The sequence below is a fragment of the Hyalella azteca genome, unplaced genomic scaffold (assembly GCF_000764305.2).
Source record: "Hyalella azteca isolate HAZT.00-mixed unplaced genomic scaffold, Hazt_2.0.2 contig16697, whole genome shotgun sequence".
NCBI classification, from domain to species: Eukaryota; Metazoa; Arthropoda; class Malacostraca; order Amphipoda; family Hyalellidae; genus Hyalella; species Hyalella azteca.
The window spans coordinates 96,854-110,415 of NW_025946507.1; the positions used below are offsets into that span (position 1 = coordinate 96,854).

Here is a 13,562-nt window from a genome sequence, read left to right on the forward strand (position 1 = left end):
TTGAAACCGTTTCCGTTCCACCCAACAGGCCGGAATAGAGCTCAACGTCACAGCTCCGTTCTATAACGATCCTGCACCGACGGAAGACGATCAGCACAGTCTGTACATGTTCGAAGGTAAGCCCTCGACAGCCAGACGCTGTCATAAATTATTTTCCCCGTCAAGCCCAACGAAAAATAAAAATGAACATTAGTTTCTTACCGTACAATCACTGAGTATTGATTTTTTTGAGTCCACTTCTAGAACTTTCAACGGGCACTTTTCTGATAAAATTTTGGTGATGAAATTTGATCGCAAATTTCTCTCAAAATTACGCCTGTGGATTGAGTAGGGAGATGGGTTATTATTAAGTTAATCGCTTAACTTAATCAATCATTCGATCTAATTTTTTTGTAAAAAGTATTACTTTTCACAATATTCTTTCAGATTACTTCCCTGCTTTATTTGAAGTATGCGTTGATAACAATATCTCCTTTGTTATAAACAAAGCTATTCTTATCGTGATATGTTTTTTTTCTTAAGTATAATTGTTCATCCAATGTAATATAATATATTCATACATTAAGATCTATCATCAAATGGGTTTACTTAAGATCTTACTACTGAATAAAGCTACTTATATTATCAGTCTGCTTATATCGCAAATTCACAAGGAATTTAGAAGCAAAGAAAACGCCAAGCAAATTTACCATATCGATATTGAAAACGTTTTCAAAATCGACATGGTGAATTTGCTTTGCGTTTTCTTTGCTTTCAAATTACTTGTAAATGAAGCTAAAAAATACCTGTTCGATTTTCCAGTGTTCGAAGTATTCTTCTTGAACGACCGTGACGAGTATGTACAGCTGGTGCTCAGTCCATGGGGGCTGTACAGCATCTTCCTGTACAGAGCTGTAGGGAGTGAGAAGCAGAAGCTCAAGGTGCTGGATATTCCCTTGGATTTCATCATCACGCAGCGAGACGAGGGCGATAATGGCAAGCCTGTGAGTATGTTTTGTGGGAAGAAAGACGTACAATTATATTCAACTATTTACGCATGGAATTAGCTTTCATATGACACCATCATTGCGCAACTACACAATTAAATTAAACTATTGACGTATAGAATTAACGTTCATATGACGCAATCATTGCGCAACGAGACGGGGGCGAGAATGGCAAGCCTGTGAGTGTATTTTGCAAGAAGGCTGCTAGCATTATACTTTAATTTTCTAACTTTGTACTGAAGAGATTCAGTATTTTTTGTATGTGGTCCTCCCACATTGAAAAATCTTTACGACGATTTAGAAACTATGCATGAGAGAGGGTTGAATCAGAGGTAAAATACGTAGTGATCAGGGTTGTGAGTTTTCCCCTGGACTCCACCATCTCGGGAGTGGTCGGCGCTTGCGTGTTTTGTACTAGTTTTATCTTACGAAGGAAACCTATTGACATAGAGCTGTTCGAATAACTAAAATAAAACATAGTTAAATCCTGTTGAAATTAATTGATCTTGTCTTGTTACACACGCTGACTTTCGTATATTTATTTATTCAGTTTGAAGCAGCGTCGACCAGACTCTAGTGCAAATTTTTGTTCATCCTTCTAAGTAAATCTCTTCTGACTGCAAAATTTTATACGTTATAATCGTACAGAGTTCTGGTCCAATTATACCGATACTGACAATAGCTAATCAATAATATGTTTCATCACATTTTAAATTCACTCTTTCATACAACTGATCTACTAAAAAAACTGTAAAACTATAAACTATCTAACTAAAAAACAAACCATAGGGCCAGTGGCAAGGCTCAGCGCTGGTGCCGCCATCGCTGTTTCCCGCCAACGTGACGCGCATGAACGCGGGGGCCCAGCACGGGCTGGGGGGCGCCCGGACCTACGAGCTGCTGTACCCCGCCCCCGCCGGGGACCCCCGCTACCCCAAGCCCGACTTGTGAGTTGAAAATGTTCTGAAGCGTTGAGATGTTCGTTGAAAATGTTCTGAAGCTCCCCTTGTAAATCACNGCGTTGAAATGTTCGTTGAAAATGTTCTGAAGCGTTGAAATGTTCGTTGAAAATGTTCTGAAGCGTTGAAATGTTCGTTGAAAATGTTCTGAGGCGTTGAAATGTTCGTTGAAAATGTTCTGAAGCGTTGAAATGTTCGTTGAAAATTTTCTGAAGCGTTGAAATGTTTGCTGCAAATGTTCTGAAGCGTTGAAATGTTCGTTGAAAATGTTCTGAAGCGTTGAAATGTTCGTTGAAAATGTTCTGAAGCGTTGGAAAGTTTCTTTGAAAATGTTCTGAAGCGTCGAAATGTTCGTTGAAATGTTCTGAAACTTTGAGATGTTCGTTGAAAATGTTCTGAAGCGTTGAAATGTTCGTTGAAAATGTTCTGAAGCTTTGAAATGTTTGTTGAAAATGTTCTGAAGCGTTGAAATGTTCGCTGAAAATGTTCTGAAGCTTTGAAATGTTCGTTGAAAATGTTCTGAAGCGTCGAAATGTTCGTTGAAAATGTTCTGAAGCGTTGAAATGTTCGTTGAAATTGTTCTGAAGCGTTGAAATGTTCGTTGAAATTGTTCTGAAGCATTGAAATGTTCGTTGAAAATGTTCTGAAGCTCCCCTTGTAAATCACAACAATATTTGTGAGTTGAAATTTTGAGACCCATCTTCCAAAGAAATTAATTAATACGTAGATGCCAGTTTTTGTGCTAATACAAGCAACATAAACTGATCATTTCAGCGACTATCGCATTTCAATTTTGATTTCAGAGTTAATAGTTGCAGTTCATGTCTTTAGAAGGGTTACGCTCACCGTTTGTTGACTATGATTTGTGATCTGGCAAAGGTTATAAAGTCAAAGTTCATCATACTATTTATTCTAGGTTTGCAAAAGCATCGAAAATTGTTTAATTTAATTGCTTTGATAAGGAATTACTTTCAATTTATATTGACTCATTTTTGACGCATTATATTTAATTAAATAATAAAAATTGATATTTAATAATAATAATTAATCAACCCTATTCGTACATGTCTTACATTTTTTTCTTGTTCGGTACCTTCACCATCGTCAATTGTATCCACATTTGTTGCGTGCATCTCTGCAGCCACGCGCTGGAGCTCTTCCAGCCCATGCGGTTCTCTCCTCTCGTGCTGGACAACACGCAGTACTCTGAGCTGTGGCGCGACGCCCTGGACGCACCAGCTGCACTGCATCCAGCTGCACCGCAACCAGCTGCACCGCAACCAGCTGCGCCACAACCAGCTGCGCCACAACCAGCTGCGCCACAGCCAGATGAGTCACAGCCAGCTGAGTCACAGCCAGCTGCACCACAACCAGCTGCGCCACAACCAGCTGCGCCACAACCAGCTGCGCCACAACCAGCTGCGCCACAGCCAGATGAGTCACAGCCAGCTGAGTCACAGCCAGCTGCACCACAACCTGCTGCACCACAACCTGCTGCACCGCAACCTGCTGCACCACAACCAGCTGCACCACAGCCAGCTGCACCGCAACCTGCTGCACCACAACCAGCTGCACCACAGCCAGCTGCACAGCAACCAGCTGCACCATCCCACGCTCGCAATACCGACCAGCATCAAGTTAGTAATTTGTAGAGAAATCATATTTCATGACAACAATAAACCTCGCATTACTCATGCCATCAATGATCCGCGCATTACTTCTTGTATTACTTTGCCATTACATCGTAGTACTCATGTCATTGTTCTATTCATCATTGAAGAATAGAACCAATAACTTTCTGTTCATCCATACAGGCGCCTGCCCTCGGAACGCCCCTCAGAACTCACTGCAGTGAGTACTGAGTTATATTTTTATGGACTTTATTTACAAATTTTTATCTTATTGTACTTCTTTTCATGAGGTTAAGTTTGGACAATGTGCATTCGCGAACTAGCAGGAACCGCTTGTTAATTTATTATTGGAAAGAAAAGTGAGAATGAAATTTTTAAACAAAATAAGGCAAATTTATATTGATGTTTTGCGTTTTCAATCAATGTCATCTCCGTGATCCGGTTGCCAATATTCGGGTCATGCACTTTTCAAGAACCGAAAATAAAAAATTATGAAAATTAAGGCCTTTATAATATGGTTTTGCGTCTTCCTACACGTTAACAACAAATTCTCATAACAGGTCTTCAGTCTCCGACTACTTCTACGAGATCAAAACGGAGTGGAACGGCAAAGCCATCAAAGATCGAACTTTGTACTCCTTCAGCCTTGAAGGATTTGAGGTGCGTTCGCTATCATGAAAAACTTCATATAACTCATTTCATTTTAGGTGTGCTCACTATCACGAATGCATCATGATTTCACTCAGTCATGCAGTATATAGTTTTTTGTACGTGACTCAATACCATTTTAACTTATTTTTCTTTTTTGTATTTTGTTCTATAAGAGACTAATTATCAGGCAATTTGTAATCAGTCATGCTGTATATTGTTTTTTTGGACGTAACTGAATTCCATTTTAACCTATTTTCTTTTTGCATTTTGTTCAATATGAGACTAATTATCAAGAAATTTGGGATATTTTATTCGCATTTTACATGTCCTTTTATAATCATACCATGATTGATACTTTTTATGTTTTGGTTTTCCTTTTCAGGAAGGAGTGCAGGTCAACATAACTGGTCCATTCTTCGACGATCCTGCGCCCTCTGCCGATGGCCTGCATCGTTCTGATGAGTTCGAAAGTAAGTTTATTATCGTCATAATTATCGAAAATCCTATGTATGCCACGTACTATCAATAATAATCTGGATACAGACTAAAAATCGACCGCAACGTGTACTTTGGCCGCTATTTATACTACTACTACCATATATATACTACTATATATACTAAGTTTACTTAGGCCGCTATATATACTACGTGCAGTAAGTTTTGAGTAACTCCTCTTGTCCCAAAATTTACTTCCCGAAATTCAGTGCCGCATACGAATATTACGAAGGCCGCGCTTTGCAAATACCGCCATACGAATAGGGCGAAGTAAAATTATGCAATAATCATCGCTGAATTAATATGGTAGAGGCAGTGCCGTCCGAAGATTATAAAATGTCAGCTGCTCATCTGGAGTTTTCTCCTTCAGTGAAAGGCACAAGACAAAATATGAATCCAATATAAATTAGAAGCTATCATTTTGCTGTTTCACCATCAAAATGCACTCTGAATAATAATTTTTTTTGATTTGTCCTCAATTATTAGGATTTCAGTTTTATCAAGCGGGAACTCCTACATATAAATATTTTCGTGTAATTATATAATTTTTTTAGTCATTTCTTCATGTAGCATGTCTCGAGTTAATCATATATTGTTATTCTTTTTCCAGTTTTCGAGCTTCAATTTTCGAACGACCGCGGCGAGTCAGTAAGGCTCGTGTTCAGCCNCGTTATAATCGTACAGAGTTCTGGTCCAATTATACCGATACTGACAATAGCTAATCAATAATATGTTTCATCACATTTTAAATTCACTCTTTCATACAACTGATCTACTAAAAAAACTGTAAAACTATAAACTATCTAACTAAAAAACAAACCATAGGGCCAGTGGCAAGGCTCAGCGCTGGTGCCGCCATCGCTGTTTCCCGCCAACGTGACGCGCATGAACGCGGGGGCCCAGCACGGGCTGGGGGGCGCCCGGACCTACGAGCTGCTGTACCCCGCCCCCGCCGGGGACCCCCGCTACCCCCAGCCCGACTTGTGAGTTGTGAATGTTTTGAACATTTAATATTTTTATGCTGAATTTCCGCCCCCACTTAAAAATTCAATTATCTTGTACAAGGTTTAGTGAGTTCGTGTGAATGTTTGAGCATTTAATATTTTTGTTTATTTTCCATACCCACCCAAAAACTCAATTATCTTGTACAAGGTTTAGAGTGCGTGTGAATGTTTGAAGATTTAATATTTTTCTTCATTTTCCATCCCCACCCAAAAACTCAATTATCTTGTACAAGGTTTAGGGAGTGCGTAAGAACGTTTGAACATTTAAAATTTTTGTTTATTTTCCATTCCTCACCAAAAGAACTTGATCTGATACTAGAACTACCGAGTGCGTTAATTGTACAAATTAGTAGGAAACATTTTTGTGCCATTCAACCGACTCGTGCGATTTGTCAGTGAATTTTTTAAAACAAATTTGTCAGTGAAAGTTGAATTTGTCAGTGAAAAATTACCTGTGCCAATCGATCTAATTCAACGACCCTACGACCAAGTATAACAAACCCACTATCAATATGTTGAATATGCGTTAATTAATTGATCCAAGCATTAGTTTTCCTATGTGAAAAGCTGAAGTTTCTAGACTGCCCCAAAACCTGATGCATACCTATGCTTTATGAAAGAAGTTCTATTTAAAAATAAAACAAATAAAAAACTTTTAGACACCACGTTTTCTTAGCGGACAAAAAATAAAAACATTTACTCCTTCATAACATTACATAACTTTAATGTTATGTAAGAGTTAATGTTTTTCTTTTTTGTCCGGTAAGAAAACGTGGTTTATAAAAGTTTATTTTATTTGTTTTATTTTTAAATAGAACTTAACATAATATATTTTTATATATCAATGTGATGACACTTTTCTCGAAGAACACAATTTTGTTTATTGTGTTTTTGTTCAGCCACGCGTTGGAGTTGTTCAAAGAAGTGAACATGTCGGCTTTGCTCGAGAACAACGCGCATTACTCGGCGGTTTGGCAGGACGCTCTCCTGAAGGTCAGTTTCAGTGAACGATGTTCCTCGTTTATGCTATGCAATTATATATAATTATATATGATATTTCTTGCATTAAATTATATTTTTTAAAATTATATTACCATATATTTTTAGTATATAATATTATACATTGTATAAACGTTCATTATTCATTTGGCGCAGGTATCATTTTTTTGTTTCACTTTTAACTTTGAAAAATAGAGATTTTTTGCTCGTTCGATTGCGTACTGCAGATTTAAACAATCGTTAAAAATTTATTTGCACTAGACTACGGCTTCTGGCAATAACTTTCAGTTATTTTAGCGCCTGGTCCTTAGTTTTTTCCCGCCTCCTGAAATAGTGAGCAAAAAACGTCGTTGGAACGTTTAGTATTTTTGAAATTATCATCCGCATTATTTCGAGCCATTTTTATCTGCGCACGAGAAGCATGAATAAAACTGTATCTTTAAAGCTGAGTAGACTTTTCATTCCGACAAAATACCTTGAATGAGCGGAGTTCCTTCCAAGAATTTGTTATGTTATTTCAATGCCATTGTTATTTAATGATCCGTATTTGAGTAAAGGACGAATGATTCATTAAATGATTTATTAAATAAATGGATATAAAAAACAATTAATAATCACATGATCATTGCGTCAATATTGACCCGTAATCGCAAATATTAAGGAAAAATTAGCCACTTCGCTGTTTCTTCTTATATTAGATTTCAGTAGTCAAGCTTGTGGGAATAATTTGGCATCAGAAGAATTTTTTTACCTATGATAATATTTTGATGTTTATACTTCTATAATCCAGTTAAGTTCTATAGCAGTTACCGAGTAAATGCAATATTTCCTCACTGCCATACCTACACAGAAAAATGCAACGTAGGTTAATTATAAGTTCCATATGTCTCTATAATTAAGTAAAGTCTCTCCTGGCACAGTACGTTGAAATAACGTTTATAACGAGTCGATTTTGTTGAGACAACGTTGTTCCGACGTCAGATGCCTGGTTGGATACCATTTTTCGAATAATCTAATAAATGCATAAATTAATGTAATAATTAATCGATGCTTATATCGATGTATTAAACACTTAAAAAATTACATATGCGTTAAATAATGCATAGAATGTTCTTGGTTTTTCAGGCCCGCCAACACCGACTACGTCTACGACATCAAGACAGAGTGGGACGGCAAAGCCATCACAGACCGGCCGCTGGTGTCGTTCAATCTCAAAGGATTTGAAGTGGGTCTACATTTCCTCAAGTTATAGTATACATTTCCTTAAGTCAGAGCATGCATTTCCTCAAGTCAGAGTAGACATTTCCTCAAGTCAGAGTTTGCATTTCCTCAAGTCAGGGTAGACATTTCATCAAGTCACAGTAGACATTTCATCAAGTCACAGTAGACATTTCCTCAAGTCAGAGTAGACATTTCCTCAAGTCAGAGTAGACATTTCCTCAAGTCAGAGTAGACATTTCCTCAAGTCAGAGTTTGCATTTCCTCAAGTCAGGGTAGACATTTCATCAAGTCAGAGTAGACATTTCATCAAGTCACAGTAGACATTTCATCAAGTCACAGTAGACATTTCCTCAAGTCAGAGTAGACATTTCCTCAAGTCAGAGCATGCATTTCCGCAAGTCAAAGTAGACACTTCCTCAAGTCACAGTAGACATTTATCACGTCTGAGTATGCATTTTATCCAGTCAGAGTTAATATTTTCTCAAGTCAGTATACATTTTTACAAGTAAGAGTAGACATGTTCTTAAGGCAGGCCATAAATTTTCTCATGTCGAGTATACATTTCCTCAGGTCGGTTATAAATTTTCTCAAGTCAAGATATGCACTTTCCCAAGCCCCAGAATAAACTTTCTCAAGTAAGAGTTTATACTTCCACTAGCAAGATTATACATATTCTTAAGGCAGAGTAAACATTTTCTGAAGTCAGTCATTTATTTTGCGGATCCCTTACATGAAAGTTCGTGAAATTTCCCGAAATAAATTTCGTGCGTGTCAACAAGTTACATGACAAACGTTGCAACCTCGGGAAATTAAATAATTTAATTAAAATTCTCTATGACATTAAACAAGTTAAAGTTCTCACCCAACAATCGGGAATAGAGCTCAACGTCACAGCTCCGTTCTCCTGACTAATAAAATTACTTGTGTTAAAGTTCTGATTATGTTAAAAGCGTTTCCGTTCTCAACGTCACAGCTCCGTTCCTATTGACAAATCAAATTAATTCAATTAGATTTTTTATTATAATAAAAGCGTTCCGTTCTCAACCATAACAGCTCCGTTCCTCTTGACTAATCTAATTTACTTGAGTTAAAGTTCGGGCCCATACTTTCAAAAAAAGTTAAGAGATCATAGGTTCATCAGCCAATCATTGACGGCCTTTCAAGCAAAATCCATCAATCATAGACAAGAAAATAGAGCGTAAGTACTTACGTTCACTTAAGCATCTTCCTGTACAGAGCTGTAGGGAGTGAGAAGCAGAAGCTCAAGGTGCTGGATATTCCCTTGGATTTCATCATCACGCAGCGAGACGAGGGGGAGAATGGCAAGCCTGTGAGTGTATTTTGTGGGAAGAAAGACGTACAATTAAATTAAACTATTGACGTATAAAATAAACGTTCATATGACGCAATCATTGCGCAGCGAGACGAGGGGGAGAGTGGCAAGCCTGTGAGTATGTTTTGTGGGAAGAAAGACGTACAATTATATTCAACTATTCACGTATACTGTAGAATTAGCGTTCATATGACGCAATCATTGCGCAACGAGACGAGGGGGAGAGTGGCAAGCCTGTGAGTATGTTTTGTGGGAAGACGTATAATTAAATTCAACTATTTACGCATAGAATTAGCTTTCATATGACGCAATCATTGCGCAACGACACAATTAAATTAAACTATTGACGTATAAAATTAACGTTTATATGACGCAATCATTGCGCAACGAGACGGAGGGGGAGAATGGCAAGCCTGTGAGTATATTTTGTGGGAAGACAGACATACAATTAAATTAAACTATTTACGTATAGAATTAGCTTTCATATGACGCAATCATTGCGCAACGACAAGAGGAGATAGTGGTAGGCCTGTGAGTGTATTTTGTGGGAAGGCTGATAACATTATACTTTAATTTTCTAACTTTATACTGAGGAACTTCGGTATTTTTTTAATGTGGTCAACTTATATTGAGAAATCTTTAGGTTGAATTAAAAACTATGTGCGAGAAAGTGGGTTGAATCAAAGGTAAAATACGTACAGATCAGGGTAGAGACTTTTCCCTTGGACTCCACTATCTCGAGAGTGGTCGGTGCTTGCGTGTTTTATACTAATTGTATCTTACGAAGGAAACCTGTTGACGTAGAGCTGTTCGAATAACGAAAAAAACATAATTAAATCGTGTTGAAAGTAGTTGATCTTGTCTCGTTAATATGATATTTTATTTATTCAGTCTGAAGACATCGTCGACCAGACTAGTAGAAATTTTTCTCCATCGTAAAGTATTTTATATCTAATGAATCTAGCACGACGACATTGCGCGTAAATGCCCGGGATTGATAATTCCTGTAGTTTTAGAATCCTGTATCCTGAATACTAGTAATAATGATAAAAATGATGCAAATGAATCAAAGTTCAAACCAACATTTCACATGGAACATAGAAACTTACATTCGACTCCAGTTAAAAAATGTGGAAACAATAATACATTTTTTACATTTCCAATATAAAAATTAAATTTCAATCAATGGCGCAGTCTTTTCCTCGCAGTTTTGCGATGCCGTGCTATTCTCCTAAGTACACGCTTCAGTCTAAGTAATATCCGACTCGGCAAATACCCTGTATACGCCCCAACAGCACTTAATTATGCTGTGCGGGGCCAGGTTTCGCACACAAACATGGACAAATATACATAAGATTACTATATAAAATGCATCTTAACTCGTATGTTGTTGATGTTTCAGCTCGCTGTGCTACAGTCGCAGCATGTAAACACGCTCACCATCAACTTTATTTCGCTGGAAATTCACTGTTCGTGAGTAATTCGTCTTTAGAAAGTATATTTCTGAACAAAATGTTGCTCGTAAGTTCTNAATATAAATTAGAAGCTATCATTTTGCTGTTTCACCATCAAAATGCACTCTGAATAATAATTTTTTTTGATTTGTCCTCAATTATTAGGATTTCAGTTTTATCAAGCGGGAACTCCTACATATAAATATTTTCGTGTAATTATATAATTTTTTTAGTCATTTCTTCATGTAGCATGTCTCGAGTTAATCATATATTGTTATTCTTTTTCCAGTTTTCGAGCTTCAATTTTCGAACGACCGCGGCGAGTCAGTAAGGCTCGTGTTCAGCCCCTGGAGCGTATACAAGGTCGAGCTGCTGGCAGCACAGCGCGATGTGGTCAAGTGTGGTGGCGTAGAGCTGGAGTTCAGCATAAGTCAGCGCGACGTCGGCAAGAACGGCCGGCCTGTGAGTTGCTATATGATGAAGGGTTACCCGACGGTGGCACGAGAAAACGGCCAAATTAGCTTGCATTAGGCTAAAAAATATAACTCAGTACTCACTGCAGTGAGCGACCGAGAGCGCATTTTCTCGTCGACGAAAACTTGAGGTCACGGACAGACGGACGGACAGACAGATAGACAGACAGACAGACGGACATGGCGAGCACAATAGTGCATTTTTCCATAAATGAGAATATGCGCTAAAAAGGGTCTTTTTGGAGAGGTCTTCGAGTATTTGGGGCCTTAGAGGCTCCAAATTCAATATACATACATCAGTTTATATAGATTTTGCGAAGCACCAAAAATCGACCGCTACGTGTACTTTGGCCGCTATATATACCACTATGGTAAAAAAAATAAGTAAATAAATATAAACTTAACTTTCTTAAACTTTCTTAACAAGTCTTAACTTTCTTCGTACAAGTCATAATGAATTGATATTTCATGCGGTATTTTTAAGAGACATGTTGTAATATGCGGACGTTGTAACTATATACTACTATATATACTACTACTATATATATACTACTATATATACTAAGTTTACTTAGGACGCTATATATACTACGTGCAGTAACTTTTGACAGTACCTCCTCTTGTCCCAAAATTTACTTCCCGAAATTCTGTGCCGCATACGAATGTGACGAAGGTCGCGCTGTGCAAAATACGAATAGGGCGAAGTAAAATTATGCAATAATCATCGCTGAATTAATATGGTAGAGGCAGTGCCGTCCGATGATGATAAAATGTCGAAATGTTTTCTACTTCGGTGAAAGGCACGAGACATGTAGGCTTAGTTTTCACAATATAAATCCAATATAAATTAGAAGCCATCATTTTGCTGTTTCACCATCAAAATGCACTCTGAATAATAATTTTTTTTGATTTGTCCTCAATTATTAGGATTTCAGTTTTATCAAGCGGGAACTCCTACATATAAATATTTTCGTGTAATTATATAATTTTTTTAGTCATTTCTTCATGTAGCATGTCTCGAGTTAATCAAATCTTGTTATTTTTTTCCAGTTTTCGAGCTACAATTTGCGAACGACCGCGGCGAGTCATTAAGGCTCGTGTTCAGCCCCTGGAGCGTATACAAGGTCGAGCTGCTGGCTGGTCAGCGCGACGTGGTCAAGTGTGCTGGCATAGAGCTGGAGTTCAGCATAAGTCAGCGCGACGTCGGCAAGGACGGCCGGCCTGTGAGTTGCTGTATAATAAAAGGTTGCTCCGATGGTGGCATGAAAAAAACATTTGATGAATTTAAAAATGATGGGGGCGTAGCCCCCATTAAAAATAATGGGGGCGTAGTACTGGAGTTCAGCATAAGTCAGCGCGATGTCGGCAAGGACGGCCGGCCTGTAAGTTGCTGTATGACGAAGGGCTGCTCCGATGGGGGCACGAGAAAACATTTGATTAATTTAAAAATGATGGAGGCGTAGCCCCCATTAAAAATAATGGGGGCGCAGCGCTGGAGTTCAGCATAAGTCAGCGCGACGTCGGCACGGACGGCCGGCCTGTGAGTGAATCTCTAATGAGTGAATCTCAAGCCTTCTCTAAGCCTGTGAGTGAATATCTAATGAAGGGTTGCTCCGATGGTGGCACAAGAAAAAGGCCAAACCAGCGCTTAGCTTAAAAGGCGCAAAAAGGGTCTTTTTGGAGAGGTCTTCGAGTATTTGGGGCCTTAGAGGCTCCAAATTCAATATACATACATCAGTTTATATAGATTTTGCGAAGCAAGAATTTAGTTTTCCATGTTCGATAAAGTCCCAAATAGTTTGTCCATTGAAAAAGGCAAGCTGTTTTTGCCATCTTCAAATTTTAATGGCCGACGCAAATGGAAAAGGCATAAATCGTCAAATTGGGCCAGAAAAAGGCCAATCAGGAACCACTGCTAAAAGGTGCTTGTAAATGGGGGCAGTAGTGATGATTAGTCGCAGTAGTGATAACTAGATAACATGACAATTAGTCGCAGTTATCATTTGAAAGTTATACAGACCGCCACCATATTGAGCGCTGCTATCGCTCATATGTGCGAGAATCATTACCTACTAATTGACGTGGTTTTCAACTATATTACCCTCTTGGGTCTGTTGATTGTTTAACTATCTTTCGGTTATACTATTTAACTATCTTTCNTGCTATGCAATTATATATAATTATATATGATATTTCTTGCATTAAATTATATTTTTTAAAATTATATTACCATATATTTTTAGTATATAATATTATACATTGTATAAACGTTTATTATTCATTTGGTGCAGGTAGGCATCATTTTTTTTTGTTTCACTTTAAACTTTGGAAAATAGAGATTTTTTGCTCGTTCGAT

At 37.9% G+C, this 13,562-nt stretch overlaps 1 protein-coding gene and 1 long non-coding RNA gene across 2 annotated transcripts in view; both read left to right on the forward strand.

Annotated features, from left to right (window-relative positions):
* The window catches only part of LOC108682894, a 31,153-nt gene that overhangs the window by 13,337 nt on the left and 4,254 nt on the right, over nucleotides 1–13,562 (forward strand). The window contains exons 19-22 of the mRNA XM_047885008.1: nucleotides 29–116; nucleotides 802–983; nucleotides 1,776–1,933; nucleotides 6,626–6,719. Of these exons, the coding sequence (XP_047740964.1) occupies nucleotides 29–116; nucleotides 802–983; nucleotides 1,776–1,933; nucleotides 6,626–6,719 (522 nt within the window). The remainder of the gene's footprint in view (nucleotides 1–28; nucleotides 117–801; nucleotides 984–1,775; nucleotides 1,934–6,625; nucleotides 6,720–13,562) is intronic.
* LOC125179334 lies at nucleotides 4,133–5,393 on the forward strand. The gene is made up of 3 exons (XR_007157228.1): nucleotides 4,133–4,236; nucleotides 4,610–4,697; nucleotides 5,333–5,393. It is a non-coding gene; the product is annotated as an uncharacterized LOC125179334 (long non-coding RNA).